This window comes from Drosophila yakuba, chromosome 3L (genome assembly GCF_016746365.2).
Source record: "Drosophila yakuba strain Tai18E2 chromosome 3L, Prin_Dyak_Tai18E2_2.1, whole genome shotgun sequence".
NCBI lineage: Eukaryota > Metazoa > Arthropoda > Insecta > Diptera > Drosophilidae > Drosophila > Drosophila yakuba.
Window position 1 is genome coordinate 12,439,534 of NC_052529.2, and position 20,928 is coordinate 12,460,461.

At 41.7% G+C, this 20,928-nt stretch overlaps 1 protein-coding gene across 1 annotated transcript; it reads left to right on the forward strand.

Annotated features, from left to right (window-relative positions):
- The first annotated feature begins 5,221 nt into the window (after positions 1–5,221).
- Positions 5,222–7,045, forward strand: LOC120321431. Its single transcript, XM_039373846.2, has 2 exons — positions 5,222–5,319; positions 6,880–7,045. Exons 1-2 carry the CDS (start codon positions 5,222–5,224, stop codon positions 7,043–7,045), a joined length of 264 nt encoding a protein of 87 aa, XP_039229780.2.
- Positions 7,046–20,928: the final 13,883 nt, after the last annotated feature.

Here is a 20,928-nt window from a genome sequence, read left to right on the forward strand (position 1 = left end):
GAATGGCCTCCTTGCTGTCATAACAATAACTGCATTTTTAGCACCTCATTAAAAAAGAGTTCATATCGCAGCATTTTGACGGAGTCGCCGGCCATTTGGGCCATTCCGTCGTCGGATTTCCTTTTAACTGGCCAGCCGTTAACTTTAATGTGTAGCAGTCAGCAGCGAAGTGCACATCAATTTTTACAACAATATTTATTTACCATTTGGGCTTCGACCGGAGCAGATAAAACGGTCCTTTCATAAAAGCATTAATTGCGGGTACTTACTTCACTCCAGACTTGTGTTATCAAACTCACTTATTACATTTTAAACAAAATTTAAAGGTGACTATGCTCGCATCTTGGAAGTAAAAAAGAATAAACCTACATATATCTTTCTGTATGAAACTTAAAGCTGTGAGTTAGGTATTTGTTTAACATTACTTAGTAAGTAACATTACTTTAATGAGATACTTATTATCGTTACTTATCTTTTTGAAATACCTAACTTATAGGCTCTTAATTCATCAATTTCTATTATTTTTATTGTGAATTTTCATCATGATTTTTTTTATGAGTCAATTGCAGACTAAGTTCGCCATTGATATTATTTTCCTGAGGTCAGTACTTGATTCAATATGCGGGGGGCATAATTTAATCACACCAGGCGCAATTCGCGACGAAAACCTCTTTTGAAATCTGCATAACAAACTTTGCTCCACCAAGATGAATCGCCTTCTTTATGCAGCTTTTATTCTTTTCAACTTTCAGTGCCTTCCCCGGATTTAAGGCATTTATTCTGGGGGAAAAAGCGGATTCAAGGGATCCAAGATTCAGGGGACGAGGGTCTTTAGATGGGCCGCATAAACAATGGAAGTCTGTGTGCTGCAGCTTTTGCTGTCTTTAAGTTTGACTTTATTGTGACAGTTAAAAGCGAGAATAATAGCAGTTAAAATCCCATAAAATGCGTCTTAATCATAAAAATGCGATTATAAAAATGGACCAACCCGCACGCAGAACTTTTTCCCCTTTTTCCAGTTTCGCTGTTTGCCTGTTTGCCTGTTTGGCTCTTGGTGTTGCTATTTTGTTTGTTGCCTTTGGCTTTTTATGAGCTGCGCTTATGGGTCGTGGATTTCCAGCTTACGTTATTATGGTTTTTAGCTGTATATAGTCTTCTTCCCCTTCTCCTTCCCCCTGCCCTCCGCCCAAGTGACATTTCTAATTGTTTATCATGTCGCGGTTGTGCAGCTCCAAGCAATGTGCCTCTCAGGCTCCCCAGTCAAGTGATGTCCGCGATTCTTTTTTATTAATTGCCCCAGCTCGTGTTGTGCGTCTGCAACTGTTGGAGCTGTTGGCCGAGCCCCAAAAACGCAAATCCTATAAATTTTTTACTACTTATTTACGCCACTACGGGCATTTAGCCGTGTCAAGCAATCGCATAGCCCAGGTCGTAAAAGCCGAGACCTCGCCCCCATTCGATAGCCCAGTGCACAGAGAGAAACTAGCTTTAAATGAAAATATGATCCTAACAATTTCCAAGACTTTTTTGATGTTAACTTAAACATAAACTTTAAAACTATATTGCTGCCCTAAAAGTAGTTGTACTTTCTCTACCATCCACTTTCTTATAAAGATTTGTTTGGTACCATATTACTGAATTCAAGGTAGTAATTTCTCCATGTGCTATTGGCCATTCTGGTTGTCACTCCGGGGTCGTGAGTCGTTTGTCGGCCAGGAACCGTATGGGTGAGAGCTTTTATTTTTGTGAAATTTCATCACGTTTTTATGTTGTGACCACGTGACGCCACTGCCAGTGCCAGTTTCAGTTCCAGTACCTCTGTTATCCTCGCCCTCATCCTCAACCCAAATCTAATCCCCATCGTGCTGAACGTCCTGCCAACTGCCTGGCTATCTGGGCCAGGGGCCAAGGACGGAGGACGAAGGACGAAGGACAAAGGACGAAGGATGAAGGACGAAGGACTGGCCGCCACACACCTGCTGGCACGTAGAAAATGGAAATGGCACAGAAGTCCGGGGCTGCGCAGCCAGAAGTCAAAGTGTCAGTGTGTAAGCTTGTAGCATTTTCTTAGATTGCCGTATCCTGCCTTTCCTGCCTTTTCTTTGGGATCGTCCTGTCCTCCTGGGCCGCTACTTGAGCTACATATTAAGTGTGCTCGTTACGGGGCGAAACAGGGTGATTAGACAACATATTGATAGAATAAATAGTGTATCTTGCATCTGCTTTCTAACCACATATGTATAACCAAAGCCGCTTAAAACAATTATAGGTACAAGATACATGGCTTCGAAAACTCTTACAGCAAATTTCTGCTTTTTTCATGAAAAGTTGTAGTAGTATCGAGCCAAATGTATCATTTAAAAGAAACCCTGTACAGAAAACAGGCTTAGACTGGAATTAAAAGCGTCGATAGCCTCCCGTGCCTCCCGTGGTGCTGACATGGTCTTCTTCTGCTGCTCCGGATCCCATTCCCATACTATATAGTATAGTATTTATATAGAAGTGACGCAGAGTCCGACCCGACTGCCAATATGTTTCCATTGAACTGCAAGCGGCGACAGATGTTTCCCCAGCGTTCCGGCGTAGTTGTCGCAAGTAAAAATTGACGAAATTTATGTTGAAATTGTCAGGACAGACGGCGAGCTTGGGGTTCGTCATCTACCCAGCTACAAAAAATGCGGATGGGAGTGTGGATTTGGGTATGGTGATGGGTGCACGTGGCAGTGGGGAAGTGAACCATAGTTACAGCTTTTGATATCGCATCCCAAACACACAAGGACTGCCCAGGTTGTCCTGGCTACACAGAATCCAAGGCCCATCCTATCCTTCAGTACTTTTTCGTTGCTTTGGCTCGATTGTTTTCCATTCTATTCGACCGCACAACGTGCAATTGTCAGCAGAAACAGCGCCATAGAAGTACTTTATGCACTTTCATTTCATGGTCAGTTGGCGTTATGGCTTCGGGTCGAGCAACATGTGTGGCCAATGCGATTGTTTGCAGTTGGATGTGGATGTCACTGGTTCCTTTCCCCTGGCAAAAGGTCCCTGGGAAATGGGCTTACGAAAAATGTTAACCAATACATGGCTTAATATTCATGTCAGCTTAAACAAACTAAGCAAAAACTCATATTAAATGGAAAACATAGGAGTAAATAGAAAATTGTAAACATAAAGTGGGAAAGCACATATTAATCTGAATAGGGAGAACAGTATTATCAGTGAATATAAATATTAAGTTTATATGATATAAAATTACTGAGAGGTAGGATTTATTTTCATCTATTTACCATTGAAGCTAAGCTTTGAACTAATGCTTTTTGCCCACATATTCGTAGCTGCTAATTATTGGTTTATTATTAATTCAGTGTTTAGTTTAGTCTGAAAATACGAACTGGCTGTCCTATTTATGGAGTGTTTACCCACTATCCACACACATACGAGTACATAGTTCCAGTGGGCACCACAGACGAATCGCTTATTAAGCTGCCGATGGAAGCCGCTTAGTTTGAGTGCGTAGGTGGGTGCTTTTTATTGCACAAATATTTGCTGTTCGCGTACAGGATGGCAAACAAAAAGGCACGCGACTTTGTGCCAGCGCCGAAAGTATGCAGACAATGTGCAAACATCTATGTGTGTGTATGTGTGTTTGGAAAAACTAATTTTTCACCAGCAAAATAAAAGAGAAGACTGTGTGCGTGTGTGTGTGTGTGTGTGTGGCGGAAAAGCGGCAAAAACAGGACTGCAGCTTCTGATGCCAGGAAGAGGAAAACAAACGATATTTTAAGGCCACTTTGTAAATGCGCAAATTTTGTAACAAATAAAACAAAATGGCGAAAGTATCGATGCGTGGCCAGCCAGAGGTCCACGCCCCTTCCGCTGGCAGCCGCCCCTTCCGGTTGGCGGTTCCTGCGATTCGCGTTTTATGCAACACATATTTGAGTCTATTAAAAATGCGTTTAAAATGCTTGCTGTGGTTTTACGGTTAAATTGTTAAATTCAAATAAAATTGATTTTTGTTTGGCTTACACCACGAAATGAGAGTGTGTGAGTTGGCTCTCGTGTGTGTGTGTGTGTGTGTGTGAGGCCTGCGTTCACGCGCATATTGCGCATTTTTGCCTGAATGCATAGTTGGAAAATTAAATGCAAAAAGGTTTACAACTAACCGAGCTATGCGGCCCAACAAAATCATTTGCAAAATGAGGGCTACATGTGATCGAAATGTTTGCCCCGGCTGCAAATTCTTTCGCCGGTATGCGGATTAGTCGAATTCGTTTTGCTTCGCCCAGGTGCACGTAATTCGTGGAATTACTTTACATTTTCCAGCGTGATTATTTTAAAAAATACTCAAATATATTTATAAATAAAATATTAAGATTTAGTGAAGTACTGGGACTGCAGATTAAAGGGAATACCTATTTCTCATATTTTGTTATATTTTTTACACAAATTCCAAGATATTTTGATTAGTGTTACAATAAAGAACTTAAATTTTTGTGAATTCACATTTGCAAATATTAAGAGGAAAACCATTCTAAAGAAATGTAGCTTAAAGGTGGCCAATGCACAGAGATAGTTTTGTTAATTTGCGTCGCATGACACATGTCACGTATACGCCATGTCATCCCAAAAAAATGTTAGTAGCTGCAATGCATGGCTGCATATTGGCAACAGCGAGCTGAAATGCCAGACGATAAATGCTTTTTGAAGTCGTGTAGAAAGTGCCAGCCAATAGCTAACAGCTGCACTTTGTTGGGTGAATGGTAAATGGTGAATGGTGACTGGGCTTCCTCAATGAAACATGCAACGTAATTTCCATGTGGGTAACCAGCAATTTCTGGCATGTAACATTTTTCAACATCAACAACTCCAGCAATATGGCGGCGTTTCCGGTTTGCAACTTCCACCGATGTCAGAAGAAGAAGCAGAAGTAGAAGAAGGAGAGGCAGATGCAGTCAAGCGCAAGCACTACAAGAAAAATTGTAAGTGAAGCGAATAAAATATTATTTTCTAATGCTCGAAGACACAAACAAAGCCAGCAACCGAAGGCAAAAAATGGGTGGCTGTTCAGCGAAAGAAAAAATGGAAAAAAAGCGGAGGGAAATCAAGAAAAATTGTTTAGTTCTTTCGCTCCACTCTTGAGCTTCCAGTTACCAGAGAATAATGGCCTGGCTGCTCTACTTGGGGCTTAATCCATCTTAGTCTAGTCACATCCACTAAGGATATGGATGAGAATGGGTGCGAGGATATGGCCAAGGATAAGGATGAGAATGGGGATGGGAAAGACGACAACGAGGACTTTGAAATGTTGCCGGAGCAAATGTAAACAAAAAACGAAATTATTCTGAAGCATTTGTTCGCCCGGCTTCAGTTTTTTTCATATTCTACCATTTTTTTTTTTGTTTAAAGCGCTACTTATTTTTTGTGTGTTTTTATGCGAAAGCGCCTTAAGTTATGCTGGCATTTTTTTCGTTTCCCTTCTGCAGCTTCCACAGCTTTCTTCTATTTTGAGCAATATTTTTTGTAATAATGTTGCCTCGCAGCGAACGCCGCTAAATGAAATGAATTGTGAAAAATGTGCTCCAGCTTCTTTCTTCAGCTCCTTTTGACTGGGCGCACTTGTGGGTGAGCTTTTCTTACGCTTTTCTTATGCTTTTTATTTTTTTTTTCTTTGCCTCAGTGGTTGAGCTGGCCGCTTTCGAACTCAATTACATAAGCGCAGCCAGCAGTTTGGCAGTTTGTAATTTTCGGCAAATGGCAAGTCACATAGTCGTGCAGAGAAGACGAAAAAAAAAAAAAATAGAAAAAATAAGTGGATCCTTGGGCCCGGTCCAAAATCACGTAAAATGTCAAATTGCAAAACGTCAGGGAAAATGGCGCGTTTGTTTTGTCGTCGTTCTCTCTTGTCATTCGCCTTATCTACTATTTTAACGCTCAAGTATTTCTGCCTTTCGAGCCCCCCATTTTCCCATTGGGAAAGCCACCCAGCACCACCCCCTTTGACATTCAAAGCACACAACAAAAATGCCAACAATCCAAAGTTGAGTTTTCTTTGGAATTTCTTGCCGCTTTCCTTTTTTTTTGCTCCAGCTTGGCTCAGCTTTCTTTTTTTCCAACTTTTTTTTGACATCTCTGCTGGGGAGGCAACATGCGCGCGCCACAATGACAATTGCTTATTTGTGCTGGTGTGCGTGTGTGGGTGGGTGTGTTAGTGGGTGTATTGGTGGGTGGTTGGTTAGAGCTTGATGTGGTAGGGGGAGGGGGAGGGGATGGTGCTTGCGGGGGTGGCACTGCCACAGTTAACATGTAACTTCAACGTCAAGTCAAGCGAATGTTGTCCCCGTCCTAGTCGCCATTTTGTTTTTTGCCAATGGCACGCAGCGAAAATATTGAACTATTCTGCACTACTCTTATCATTCAGTTTTGAAAATTTTTTAGAAATTAAAAAGCATCCCGGTATATTTGTTTATATATATATACTAAGCAGTAAAATATCACTAGTTTTGATCACTAGTTTTTATAAATTGCTTTAACTTAAAGCAGGCAAGTAAAGCCAAAAGTTCACATTTCCTTTCATTTCTTTTTATTTAAAATTATTAAAAATGAACTATTATTTATATTATCTAAATTTTTTTGTTGGATAGAAGTGAATAATATTTTATTGTAATTATTATGTTTATGGCTTCACTGATTACGACTATATTGATTTAATTTAATCAAAATGTGAACACGCTTAGAATATTTAAATGAAAGATTTGGGAAATTACTCTATCCTTCGATGGTTCCCATTTATTTTCCACATACTCGTATTTAGACAGTATTAAAATCTTTTGTTTTATTGAGTTTCGTTCAGTGTATAGCCGCTTTTTCATGGCCTTCATGACTGCTGACTGCTGACTGCTCTCGTCTTGTCTGTGACTCTTATGGCCCTGTTTTGTATGTTTGTGGAGCTGCGTTCAGCTACGCATTCCGTTGGTATTCTACCATTAATACTTGTCTACTTAACGGTAAATTACAGACATTAAACGCACGCACACACGCACACTGAGCTACACTCAGCAGCTATCCTTGGCAAAAAGAGTGTGTGCGTGCCTTTGTGCCTGTGTGGGTGAGGAGGTGGGTTGGCAAGGCACTAGGATGTGCTTATTTGTTGTCAGTGCGCGTCAAACATTTGAAAACATTTATTTTTGGCCCGTACAAATGCTTCAATACTCGTAAGGCTTGCCAGTTGGCAGTTTATTTTTTGCCCATCCTCTGGAACAGGAGTGTATCCTGACAAATGGATCCCAATGGGAGTCCTCTGCTGTCCCCATTCCATTCGCAATATGTGAAAGCCACTGGTGAGGGAACTATCATAAATATCAAACAAACGAGAAAGTTATTACGAGTTATATAGAAACAGTAATATGGAACTTACAAAACAAGGTGATTTAAAATTTTAAAGTAGAAAACGCATTTTAAATTTCCTTTTTTGTTAAGTGAGAGAAATAAACCCTCTTTATATGTTTCGAAACTAAAATTTCAGAGAAGAAATACAAATTGAACGGTAGCTTGCATACTTCCTTTTGGAAATTCCCCAAAATTTCTTTTTATTTGATCCAACTCGACTCAACAAAAGTAAAACAATACCAAAAATCAAACACACAAAAGGACTGAAAGGTGATGCACGTTTCCATCTTCAGGGTCCTGGGCAGGACCAAAATCGGGATTTGGATGAAGGGAAAGAAGGGAAGGGGAAGAAGGCAGGACTTGTAAAATACTTTTGTGTAACTTTGGCTGAAAACTTTATTTTGTGTATTATATATCCTGTTAACAATATACTTCAGTGCCTTGCGGAGCTGCTGCCGCTTCAAAGGACCAACAAAGACCAAGAGTCACTTAGCACTAGAAGGATATATGTATGTGTGTGTGTGCGGGAAAGTCTGCGAGGCATGTGTGTGAGTGCGGTTTCCGTTAGCCAACAGCCTAAGTTGGCTTGTCTCATATGAGCAGCGCCGAATGCTTTCAGCTTTCTGCTTTCTTTTGTTTAAAATTTGGTTTGTGTCAGCAACCACACGAACGAACACGCACACACACCCACACACACATACGCATACGGTGAACACAAACAGAGGCATACAAAGCCAAATTGTTCTAAAAGAAAGTCAAAGGTCCTTGCAGACAAACAAGAAAGATGGGCGGCATGGCAAATAGGTGGCTCGGGCGGACAAAACTTTTTCAAACTAAACAAGTCATGCACATTTTTCGGCCCCGCTCTGTGCGTGTGTGTATCTGTTTGCCTGTGTGCGGTTGCCAAACGCCGGTGTGCGTGTGTGTGTGTGAGTGCTACACACTTCCGTTTCCGCTGCCTGGCAATACAAGTACAAAAGCTTCAGCTCACAAGTACACACACACACATACATATGTACTATGCGTATGCTAATTTTTTGGTGCCTCGCATGTTCTGTCGGTTATTTTGAGGAAATTTACATTAGTCCTGCCGGAAACTCTGCGCACATTTACATATTTCACTTGAAAACTTCTTTGGTTCAGGGAAACCCACACCTCCTTCTCCCATTTATCGTTTAACAGGTCCCTATTGATATTCAAAGCCTTTCCAAGGAATCATTTCTGACCTTTAAGGATCCTAAACAGATAATCATACTTGGTAGCAAATGCAAAAAATGATATTTTTTTCAAATTTTTTGCAGTTTTTGCATTTTTTATTGATGGTTTTGTATTGGGCGAAAACTGTTTTTCTGTGTTTTTTTCTATTATACATATTAGTATTTTGATCAGAACATTCAAAATATAGCTCCAAGTATGGAATGTCATACCTCGTTGAGTTCGTAATTAAATTTCCAATCGAACAGCGTTTCCAAAAAAAAAAATATTTTTTTCACATTTTTTGCAATTTTTCCTGATGGTTTTAGATTTCTGCCGTAAATTGATTTTCTTAAGCTTGGGCTTCTATAAATAAACTAGAATACTTTTTTTATGTCTTTCCACAGTTATGGCCCTGGATATAGTTATTAAAAGAAAACGACATTATGTAGTTATTCCTTGTCTAGAATACTTAGTTAATTGAGCTATAAGAAGGCTCGTTAAAACGACTTCTCTGCGTTCAACCCTCTATTTTACGAATGCCGACAACGTCTTCGCTTTAAGGAGTGAACACAAATCACTGAATGGGCGAGCCAACAAAAGGCCATAAATACCAAATTGACACTATTACACGGTCATTCGCAGCAGCCGCCCCTTTCGCCACGCCCACTAATGCCCCCGCCCTCCGCCGCAGCCACCACCTTACCTGTATGCTCAGTTTTCACAGGCGGCGAACGCGTGTCTGCCTTAATGGACACCTTCCAGATTAATTGCTGCCGGCTGCGATGCCAGGACGAAGTAACGACTATGGCGACCACATGAACCGCAAAAAGAACAAAGCATTAAGCCCAGCTCAGAGCAAACTGGGCCGAAAAAGGAATGGAAAGGGGGGCGAGGAGGGTCGTGTGTTTAACCAGTCAAAGTCACGTGTCAAATAAAATGTCAACAAAACAATTGAGTTATTTATTTGGGCATCATTTCGCCGAGGGCGGCAGAGCATTTCATTTTGGCCCACCGCCCACCGCCCACCAAAGGACGTTCCTTGGGCGCGTGTGCTGGGTATTTAAAAATCCATTGGCGGTCATTCGACTTAAGCCGGGAGTTACTTTGTCAGTTGTCAGTGCGGCGGCTCGAGTGTTGAGTTCATTGCAATGCAAGGCCTGCGACGATTTTCGGGACGGTCTCAGGTCGCAGTCACCCCTGCACTCGAAAAAAATATCATAATATATGGGAAAATATCTTAATATGCAATGGTAGTACGCAACAATTTAATAGGCAATAAATACTCCATTTAGTAAATAATGGACAATAATTAAATATTCTTTTGGTTTGATATAAGCTGATGCTTTGAATTTAGATCTCATATCTAGGGACTTGAATTTACGAGTATCACTCAAAAATATACCAGTTTATAACAATTTGTATCTGTGCGTACATAAGAATTATAGATTTGTATCTTAGCAAATTGAATAACTAAAATATACTTGAAATATGTGCCATCTTTTCTAGAATAGATCGTTATTTTCCTTAATTTATTTTATAATTTTCTATATTTATTTTAAATGCTGTGCCATAACATAAAATGTAAATAAATTAGTAAAATCTTTGTTTCCTTTATTTTCCAGTATGCAGTTTTATAAAATTATTGAGAGATAGCAAAAACTGGTGAGAGTTTTTGTCAGTGCAGCAGGACCTTCAGGTTCGCTCAACAGACACGTGTCGGCCGCATCGTGGAGGATGTGCTCGCATTGGCATCCTTGCGAGCTTGTGGGCTGCTGCTAAATGATTTTCCAGTTGCCAGGCAGCAGGAGCAGCGGGATTAGCCGATGACGGGAGTGTCGCTGGAGGTCCTGGAACGGCGACGGAGTAATGCCCTAAGCCGAGATGCTCAATTGAAACGAAAATGATATTTGCACAGGCCATCCAGGCCAAGCAGGCCAACCAGGCCGCTGGCTGTGAGTCCTGGGAGCATCCTTTTCGGGGCTTGCTGCTAAGCAAATACAAATAAAGACCTTTGATGTGAATTTATTGGCAATCGCCAGAGATGAGAGGATGGTGCACATGGAATGGAGGAGGGTTGGGCAGCGCAAGGGCGTGAGAAACATCCCAGGGAAATTTGCACAACAAATGTTTATGAATTTTGTGGCACGTATAAATGCATAAATAATGCATGTGCCAGCCAGCGAATGGCCATTGAATATACGAGTGTATATCCATGCATTTATATGCGCATAAATAAATGTTAAATATTCCATTTAGCGCCGACAATGCCCACTGACGAGAGCTCGCTGTTTCATATTGTAATGTTTCTCATTTGAAGTGACTTGGCCATAAAACCTCAAAGTCACTCGTCGCCCGTCGCCACGTGGAAGTGATGAGAATTATGAGAAGGATGTCATAAACTGAGATATGGCTTTCTCCAGGCGCCACTCCTTTCGCCGGGCGGCATAAATTATGTAAATCCGGCCATGGCTATATATCCGTACTATTAGTGCAAGTCGGAGGTCGACGGTCCATTAGGCTCACCACACGCTCTGCCCCCCCAGGAAAATCCCTACCCTCACCACAACACATCACACCCGCCCATGCAAAGGACCTCCATTCGGTGCTCCAGAAATTTCGACAACATGTTGCGGGCCGGGCCACCAAAAAAAGGTCAACATTTTACGGTTGATTAAAGTGCGCCAGGCTGCTTTTCCAGCTTTCCACGCTGGAGGCCTTCAAAATTGCTGAAATATTTAATGAAGTGCACAAAAATAATTTGTACAAATATCTGGTGCATTTGGGTTGGAAAAAGATTGAGCATGTATCCGCTGTTTGTGTGCTGCCCATTTTTGACAAATATTTTTCTGTGCAATTTATTTTTGTAAAACCGCCGATGGGCAATTTGCGCATATTTGTTAATGGAAATTGTTTAAATGGCTCGAAGTATTCGCCCAAATAGACTGCTGCTGTTGCCAAGTTGGTCGGGATCAGGGAATCCTGTAGCCTGAATCCAGAATACAGAATCCTGAATCCCGCGGCGAGTCCTTCGTAATTGAGTGTGGGATTTCGGGGAGAAACAAAAGGTCAACTTTTTTGCATGCACCCACATCAGCATGCCCCCTTTTTTTTACCCCAAAATTCATTTAAATGTGCCACACAACTCCGGCTCAACTCATACCCAGGCAACTTTCTCGACCTTGGGTCGTTTTATTAGAGCAAAAAATATTTCAATTATTTGCCGGGTTAAGCCCAGCCAGACTTAGCAAGGTGTTAATTTGGCTAATTTCACTGCGGGCTCGAATACTTCGAATTATTCCATATACAACAATTTGCTACCAAAGGTCTACATTTTTCGTAAAAATACCACGATTTGGTGAGGTATGAATTTGTATAGAATTGTATTTAGATACATAGGTATGAGTTCTACTAATAAAGAAGACAAAAAGTAAGAGTAACAAGTGCATTTGTTCATATAAAAAGTAAAATTATTGAATATTGCATATAGCATGTTACTCTGTTAAAAATGAATCATGTTAAAACATTTTACCATTTCTACCTACTATTGATTATTTTTTAGAAGACGAACAAACACAATGTAATGAAAAATATTGTCTAAGCTTTACGCCCAACATAAAACACATAATTCTAAATTTAATATAACAATATACTGTGCTCTAATTATTCTTAAAAAATACTTCATTTTGACTTGGCATTTTTTATTATTTTATAGTTTTTGTCACTTGCACACCTATTTATGATTTTTGTACACCTATATTTAGCTTTTTTTGGATGTGACAGATTAGAAATATTTTTTCTATGGCAATCAATTACATGTAGCAATACATTATTTTTTAGCATTGCCATAGAAAATCCTGATGGTCCTTTTGCTCATTACAATTCCGCTGGTGACAGAATGCGTCGCCTGACAAGTCCCATTTCAGGCTCAATTTTTAGCGTCATCCTGAAACCTTGTGAAACCTCCTGAAACATCCTGAAACACCCGGGAAAAACCCATCGCAACCCCAACCCAAAAATCCGAAAATTCGAAATCGGGTGGTTGCAGTTCGCAGCGTAAAAAGCGTAGCGCATAAATGACGCGGCTGTTTGCAGCGGGACAGTGCGGAACGGAGCTGTAAGGTCGGGGGCGATGAGGCAGCTTGTTGGACAAGTGGCGTCCTTGTTTTGCGGAAAGCCTTGTTTCGTTTTTTTTGCCGGCGAGATTTTATGGCGCAGAAAATTGAATGATTGATCGCCAAAATAGGCGCAACTAATTAATTTTGCGACCCCGACAGTTTGGGGTGTTGAAGGGGGCGTGGCTGCATCGATGATGTCAAACCGGTGGCCACCTGCAAAAAGGACGACTTCTTCCCCCTTTTTTTTTACTTACCAGGACGCAAGGCCAAGCTGGACGTTCTGCATTTGCATAATTTGCAACTTCATTTAAATGGATTCATCAGGAATATGGAATACATTGAATTCGGGGCATTTTCACACGTGTGCCGCATTTTTCGAGCTTTGAGCCTGCCACGCCCCTTCATCGAACCGCAATGCCACCGTTTGCGGTTCACTTCGTTTTTGTCATTAACTTGCGGCAATGCGGCAATTCTATGTGAGTAGTAACGCCCCGCCACGTGGAGATGATTTAAGTTGGGATCCGGACAAGATTGTAGTTTTCCAGGCAGTCACATGCCAACTAATTTATTCATGACATCATCATTAAGATGTCCTGGCACCCCCTTTGAATCCTTTGAAGCGCCTCCCCTGCTCACCTCGTATTTGCTTAATCGGAGCTTCGTTTGCTTCCGTTTGCTCTTATTTATGTTTACTTTGCGTCGAGCCAAGGCAACTACTTTGTTTATGTTGGCTTCCTTCGAGGAGCCTTCTGGGGGGTTACCCCTAAACGGAGGTCTTTTTCGAGTCATTCCGGTCCTTGTATGAATTTTAATCAGTGTTGGATTGCGGAACGTGTGGTGTTCACCAAGGTGTTTTCCTGCGACAGCAAGTAGCAAGTAGCAAGTAGCTTTTGAAGTTGAACTCACTTCGCGCTTAGCAGCAAAGTATCATCCTTGATGATAGTAAGGTGTGATGAAGTTTTCCCGCGAGTGAACATTTTTAAACACCAATCTATCAAGTTTCGTTAAAACGGCGATATATAACCTTTCGCTTTATATAAAATTGTACATAATCATAAAAGTTATGCTTATGCCAGGTTCTAAAACTATATAGTGGTTTTTAAATCTAATCCAACTTAATACTTAAAGTGGAACCTTTAACTTAACCCTTCTGAGCTTCGATTTCAAGCGATTTGGCAGCCAATACAGAAAACAATTGGGCGCATAAGCGATTGACTTTCGACAGTTAAACCATTGCCGTAATATCCTGCCGATTCTGACGAATGGCCAGCAATTTGCGAGTCCTTTGACAACCTGCGAGTGCATCTGCACTAACCGATTCTGGAGTCGAGCTGGTAATTAACTTTGCAACACTTGCAGTGGCCGTAAAAGTGGCATAGGACATGAATGGCAGCCCGGTCCACACGCAGCAAGCTGCATGCACCATTTTCCATGCTCCATGCCCCATGCCCCATGCTCCATGCACCATGCACCATGCTGCATGCGCCCAGTTTTCTGCGGTGGCCGTGGCAGGAGCAAATATGTGTGTCCTTGTCAGCCGGCCGGTGGTCAAACGTTGAAATGTCAACAATGGCTAACGGTTTCCACGGCCCCCTTGCCACGTCCTTGCCCCCGCTGACGTCATGCCCGCACTTCATCACGCACGGAGTCACGACTCCGGACCGGAGTTCAGTGTCCAGAGTCCTGAGTTGAGAGCCCAGAACCCAGCTCCCAGAATCCAGGATCCAGAGTTCGGAGTTCACCACAGTCGCAGTGGCAGTCGCAAAAAGGCGCAAATTTACATTTACATTGACTGAATGATGCCGATGGGCTGGGCGTTCATGGAACATGTCCTGCGCACAGAGTTTGATTGATTCGAGTGCGTGTCCGGACACCGAGAAAAAAGGATATTTCTGGCATACCAAACAAATTTTTTGACTGGAATATAAAATCTCTGAAGCTTGCATATAATTCATGGGACAACTGCATTTATTTAAGTGAAAGCTATATACATTTATACATATTTCTATCGTTGCTTGCATTTTAGGTGTATATTCCAGGTAGGTGCATATTTCATTAAGTCTAACTAAAATAATTCACAGTTCTAAAACATTAACATAATTTTTAAAAAGGGATGCCTTACTTTGCCTGTGTGTATTTCACTTGAGTGTATGTATATCCTATCCGTTCTGATGGCCGGCAACGAGTCTTGCGTAAAAACCACGAAACATATTTGGTTTGTCATTGGAGGCAGTGAAGCGTCCACCGAGTGGACAGTGGGGATGGGTGGGGGCATGCACCCCACTCGCATGGAGTAGCTCCCGGGGTCCTGAATCCTGAGTCCTGAGTCCTGGAGCTCCGGCTACTGTAATGCCGAAATGTAACCAGCCATATTGACATGGGACGCACACGAGTGTCGGTGTTTCTTTTCATGTCCGTACGTGCATGACAAGTGGAGCCTCAATTGGTTGTCCTGCAGGACACACACACACTCGCACACAGAGGCAAAAAGTCATGGCCGTTTAACTGATTTTGCAGTGAAGCCATGTTGGTTTTTTTCACTGGTTACACTTCGTTCCGTTGGCTTGTTGTTTGTGTCATTTGCCTGCCATGCGGTTGAACGAGTGCTTTCCTATCGGTGTGCCTTGCGGATGCAGCTGTGTGTGTGTGTGTGAGTGCGAGAGTGCACGGGTGTGTGTGTGTGTTCATATCCTTGTGTGCATGCATGTGGTGTGCATGCAATGTCCTTGTGCAAACTTCCCGCACTTTGTCGTCGATGCTCTCGTTTTTGTTGTCGCCTGTCGCTGGTCTTTTATCGTTTCCTTGTCGTCCTCGTCGTCATCCTGCCAGCGTATCCTTGCTCCTTTTGTTTGTACTCGAGTCCTTTTTCTTATTCCTCTTGCGGCTGCGCCAGTAGTTTGGCTGGTTTTTTCTGCTTCTCCCTTTTTTAATAAGTTTCGGGATCCTGAAAATCAATTTTGGTCAAGCGATGGGACATTTTTCGGTGGTCTTTTGTGTAGTTTTTGTGGGTATTTTTCAACTACCCCTGTCATAATATATGTTTCTAGCTTTACTTGGATAGTAGAGCTATAATACAAGTTTCGTTAAATAGAATTGGTAATTTTCCGTTTGCATAAATGATTTGAAGACCCATTTTTACTTTTACCTCATCATAAGTGCGATTTGAAAATGAAGACAAATGCGAGAAGTGGCTCATGAATAATGCCTCATCGCGGTTCCCTCGCGATTCCTCTACTTACATACATCCTCGATGACTGGGGCACTTGTGCTCAAGGACCTCAAGGACTACACATGTCAGCGCGGCGCAAGTTGAACTCTTGATTAGCTCTTTGCATTTTTTATCGCTGCGATCAGCATCTACAGCATCCGCTCAATCGAGCATCGAGTGCCGGGTATCTATATCAATAATCCTTTATTCGAGCCCATATCTGTGCAGTGATATCTCGCAATGAAAAACTCCCAGGGGCAGGCAAACACACTCGAAGCGTGGCAGCGCGTGGCGCTACTTAATTGTTAAACATTTTGTAACATTTCGCCGAGATTAGCATCGCAAAAAGCGAAAAAATCGAAAAAGGCGAGGGGAGTTTAAGCGAAAGCGGGGAGTGGTCTTCGCAAGTCAAACAGGTCCTCACAATGGAACTGGAAATGGGACTGGGAATGGGACTGGGATTGAGAACTTCGAACTGAATCCTCTGCCGCGGGTTGTTGTGTTGTTTGTTTGTTGCTGCTGCGATTGTGATGCGCGGATAATCTCCGGCGAGGCACGTGGGCACTCTGTTTGTTTATTTGTTCACCGGACTGGCTGGTTGGCTGACTGACTGGCTGGCCAGTTCCTCACTGCTCCTCACTTCGCGATTTTGTGAGTTTCCAATTTTAATGGTGCCCACGATTGGAAAGGTGTAATATGTTAAAGGCAACAAGCGGCAACAAGGAGCGCGTGCTCGGGACACGCGGCACAGATTTTTCACATGGATAAGCTTTCTTTCCCTTTGCTGTTGCACAATTTCCCATTTCTTGTTTCCATTTCGGAGGTCAAAACTTTGCGGAGCGCTGAAGTTGGCTGCAATCGAATAGTACAGTGGGCACTTGTTCTGGTTTTATTACAATTATTTATCTGATTTAATAACATATTACTTATATTTCATTACGAAGGGGAAAAGTTCAATTGAGTCATCTCATTTTACTAGGTAAATAAACATATTCCGTTTTCTAAACTAGGAAAAATATATATTTTCTTGAATTTGTAAACATTTTAAACATTAAATTCCACAACCCAAAGTAATAGTTTAAACTGCAAAAATGAAATACTTTCTGTGACGAACTAAGAACATATAAAGGTACAGATAAATTACAGATAAAAGTAAACAGCTCAGATACTTTAATTAGATAAGATTGTATTAGATAAGATATGAAATGAAATTCCTTTTTAAGTAAACTTTAAATTAAATACTTTAAATATAAACATAATAACTGTAATAACTGAGAATACTTAAATACCTTCCACAAGTAATAGTTTCTCCTTAACCCGCCACTGTAGCTCTCAGTTTTAGCCATTCGGCTAAGCCTTTTGGCATGTCCTTATGACCATTACTGTGTTGCTCCTGTGGATGCTTTGCTGTTTTGCTGTTTTGCTGGTGTGTGTGTGTGACCACTATTGCTTCGCTGCCATTTTGGCCAGCGGACTTTTTTCCTTCTAATATTTTTGGCGACTGCTGCCGCTTTTGGCGCAGCCATTTTGTTGGATCCCCGCCCCTTTTGGGGAATTTACTCCGCCGCCCTTCCCTTTGGCACTCGACTCGGATCGAGTCGCAAGCATTTTTCGCTGGCATCGCATTTTTTTCGTCCTGCTCCTTTTTGCCACTATCCTGGTGCTGCCAAAAACCATATCCTGTGCGCTATTTGCTTTCCTCGATTTCTATTTGCGCCCCAGGCGGTCGTGTGTTAGTGAGTGTGTGTGTGCTTAAGTGTGTGTGTGTGTTAGCCAGTAGTAGTGAGCGTGTGTGCCAGAGTATTTCTAAGTATGCCGAGCATGTAGCTTTTGGTATTTATGACTATTGTCGGAAAGCAAATATTTGTCTGCAGCGCATAAAAACAACAGTTAAACGAACGGGCTACGTATACGGAATATGTATGAGATGAAGCCTTGCAGTGTGTGTGCCTGTGTGTGAGTGTGTGTGTTGGCCATGTATTGGTATTTTTTCTGGCCATTTCCCCATTGCTTTCCTTTGCACTGAGAACAATAATAAAAACAAATCCAACAACCACAACAAGTGGTAACAACGGCCAACGGAAAACTACCACTACCAAATGTGACGTCGTTAGTTCGGTATTTCTGCCTTTTTTTATTGTTTATTCACTGTTGGTCAGAATTTTTATGCTTTTGGATTTTCATGCTGACCTTAAGCTGCTTTTGGTTCTATAAACGCCGCCTGGCCATTGGCCACATTTGCAGAGCACCAGACGATTTGGCCAGAAGCTGTGAATATTCCAAGATTTATCAGTCTAGCTTCTGCAGGATTTAACATTATGCCTATTTCAATGGAAACACTGGAATAATTAGAAATTAAACATTTACCAAGTATGGAATACATATCAAAAGATTTGTGTGATTTTAATGGCATTAATTAGAAATAATTATTAACTTATATAAAAGCAGTACCAGCTTGAAACGCATTGCTTTAGATGAACCATCAAATGAGTAAGAGGGATATCTTTCATCTGAAAAGATCATGCCGCCCATGGTGATAGGGATTGTTTTGAGAACCCCGTGCCCCTGCCACTTCCCTCCTCATTGAATCCGCACTAAACAAACCTCGAAATCGTTCCCATGGGCCGAATCACACACGAGTTCGGGGACAGATTGAAATGACAACTTTTAGTATCGCAGATTGGCCATGAAGCCATGAAGTACGGTTAACGGCTGGGCGGACACAGATGCACAGATTCGTATCCATATCCGAATGCGTATTCGTATGCGTATTCGTATGAAGGCAATTTGTGTAAATATTGAAACGTTTGTGCTGAGAACGAGTCGCAATCAGAGATTGTGCGGCTGATTGGAGTTGGCAAACTGAAATTGGGCGAAGAGGGCGAGATTTTTGGGGGAGGATTGGGCTGTGAAGCTGTGAAACTTTCAAAATTGCCCTGCTGTTTGCCAACGCTTCCATTAATCCCAAAAGCGATATAAACTATTTACCCAAAGCGAAAGTGAATTGTATCGCCGTAGATTTTCCCACTCGTAAACCGATAACCTCTGTCAATGGATAGTGAGGAAAATTCACACCAATTCATGGGCAGGCAATGACTCTAATGACTGACCACTGACCCAAGAAATGCGCAAAATTCAAATATTTTTCAAATTAAACTTAAAACACTTTGCAGCGCCCAAATTTGTTGTTCTCCGCTTTTTGGCATAAACGCTTTTTACACTTGACTTCAAATCGCTCAAAGGACGCGTTTTATGCGTTTGCGTTTTGGCCAGAAACGAGATAAAAAATCCAACAAAAAAAAAATAGGAAATAAGTATCAGGAGGAGAGAACGCACGGATGGAGATCCAAAGAGTGGGTGGCCCAAGTGGGTGGCACTGGAGGGCATTTGTCGGGTTACGCATCAAAGCGCCCGTATGAAAAATGGCCAAAGCGCGATACGCCAAATTGAAAGCAAGAAAAATATGGCTGAAATGTTGCTTTTTCAAACGGCCAACCGGCTGCCCATGATGATGCTGCTCCGCTCCAGCGTTTGAAACGGGGATGGGTTGTGGTTGGGTTGGGTTGGGCTTGGGGATAGGAACTGGGGATGGGGATGGATGGTGACGATGATGGCGATGATGCCAAGCCTGCAACTGATGATGGCGCCCTGCCAATGATGAATGCGTCCAAAAGCCCGTTCGCGCTCACATTCCGCGTTCTCAACGCAAATGAAATTGGAAAATGTTCTGGCAAGCAAAAAGAAAATTCTACCCCACCATCGAGAGGGGGTGAGGGGATGTAGTTGGCGGGAAGGGGGAGGGGCAGACCTGCTGGATCGGCGACTAGCAAAATGAAAAATAGTCAAGCAGAAGCAGCACGCAAACAATTTGCGGGGCCATCGATTCAGCTGCGAACAGTGCTCTGAATAGATTTTAATTATTTTGTAAAATGAATCATAAATGTATTACGCCGAAATTGAATGGTATCGAATAATATTTAAATTGACTCGTACTATTTTTAACCAAACTGTTATATAATCAGATAAAAGAGCTTTGAAATAGTCAGAAAAATACGATTTTTAATCATGTTTATCAAATCTACACAAAAACAAACTATAGAATCTCGGATTTTATTAGGCGTTTATGGAACATTTTTTTACCAGATATTTGTTTAGTAATTTACTTAAATATATTTAACAAGTTTACCAGATATTTGTTTAGTAATTTACTTAAATATATTTAACAAATTATTTGAAAGTACCGTAATAAATTTATTTATTTTTATTGGCTATATAATCATCACCTTTCAACGTGCAGAAGCTATACAATTTTACATTACAAATTTTTTCTTTTGATTACATCAAAAATAATTAAGCAACATAGAAATTATAATACATATTTATTACTTTATAATTATATGGTCACTGCTATATAAAAGTTATTAAAAATCTATTTTTTATTAAATTTTAAATATTGAAAAGTTTAACATGTGAATCACAGTGCCCGACTGCTATTGACGTTGGCCATTTGGAAATATAAGTTTTATGGCTTATGCTGGGCGGCTCTAAACACGCGTATGAAAAGCGCACCAGCCCTGCCAGCCCCTCCCCCTTTCCCTCTTCCCAGCGCCCCTCTGATGCCCCGCCCCCGACCTTTGACCAGCCCCCAAAATCTGGAAATCTCCGGCGTAGCCGGTCACTGGCAGCTGAGCAATTTATTGCCGCTCCAGCGAACGCCAAATGAATATTGGTTTCGGTTTGGCCAACTGGGGGGTTCTATTTGATTTTGGCTTTAGCGTATTGCCAATATTTGTATTTGTCTTTGGCGTTTGTCGTTGCCCGAAAACTTCAAAGTATCATTTTCATTTTGACAGACAGAAAACGGGGGCTATAGACGCTGGCCCACAGGCGCTTAAATATTTGGGGAAACGAGAGCTGGGCAGCGGGGGAATCAGGGAATCAGGGAATCAGGGAATCAGGGATTTGGAACCTCACTTTGGCCACAGATGGGAGTTTACAGAATTCAAAAATTTCACACCATCT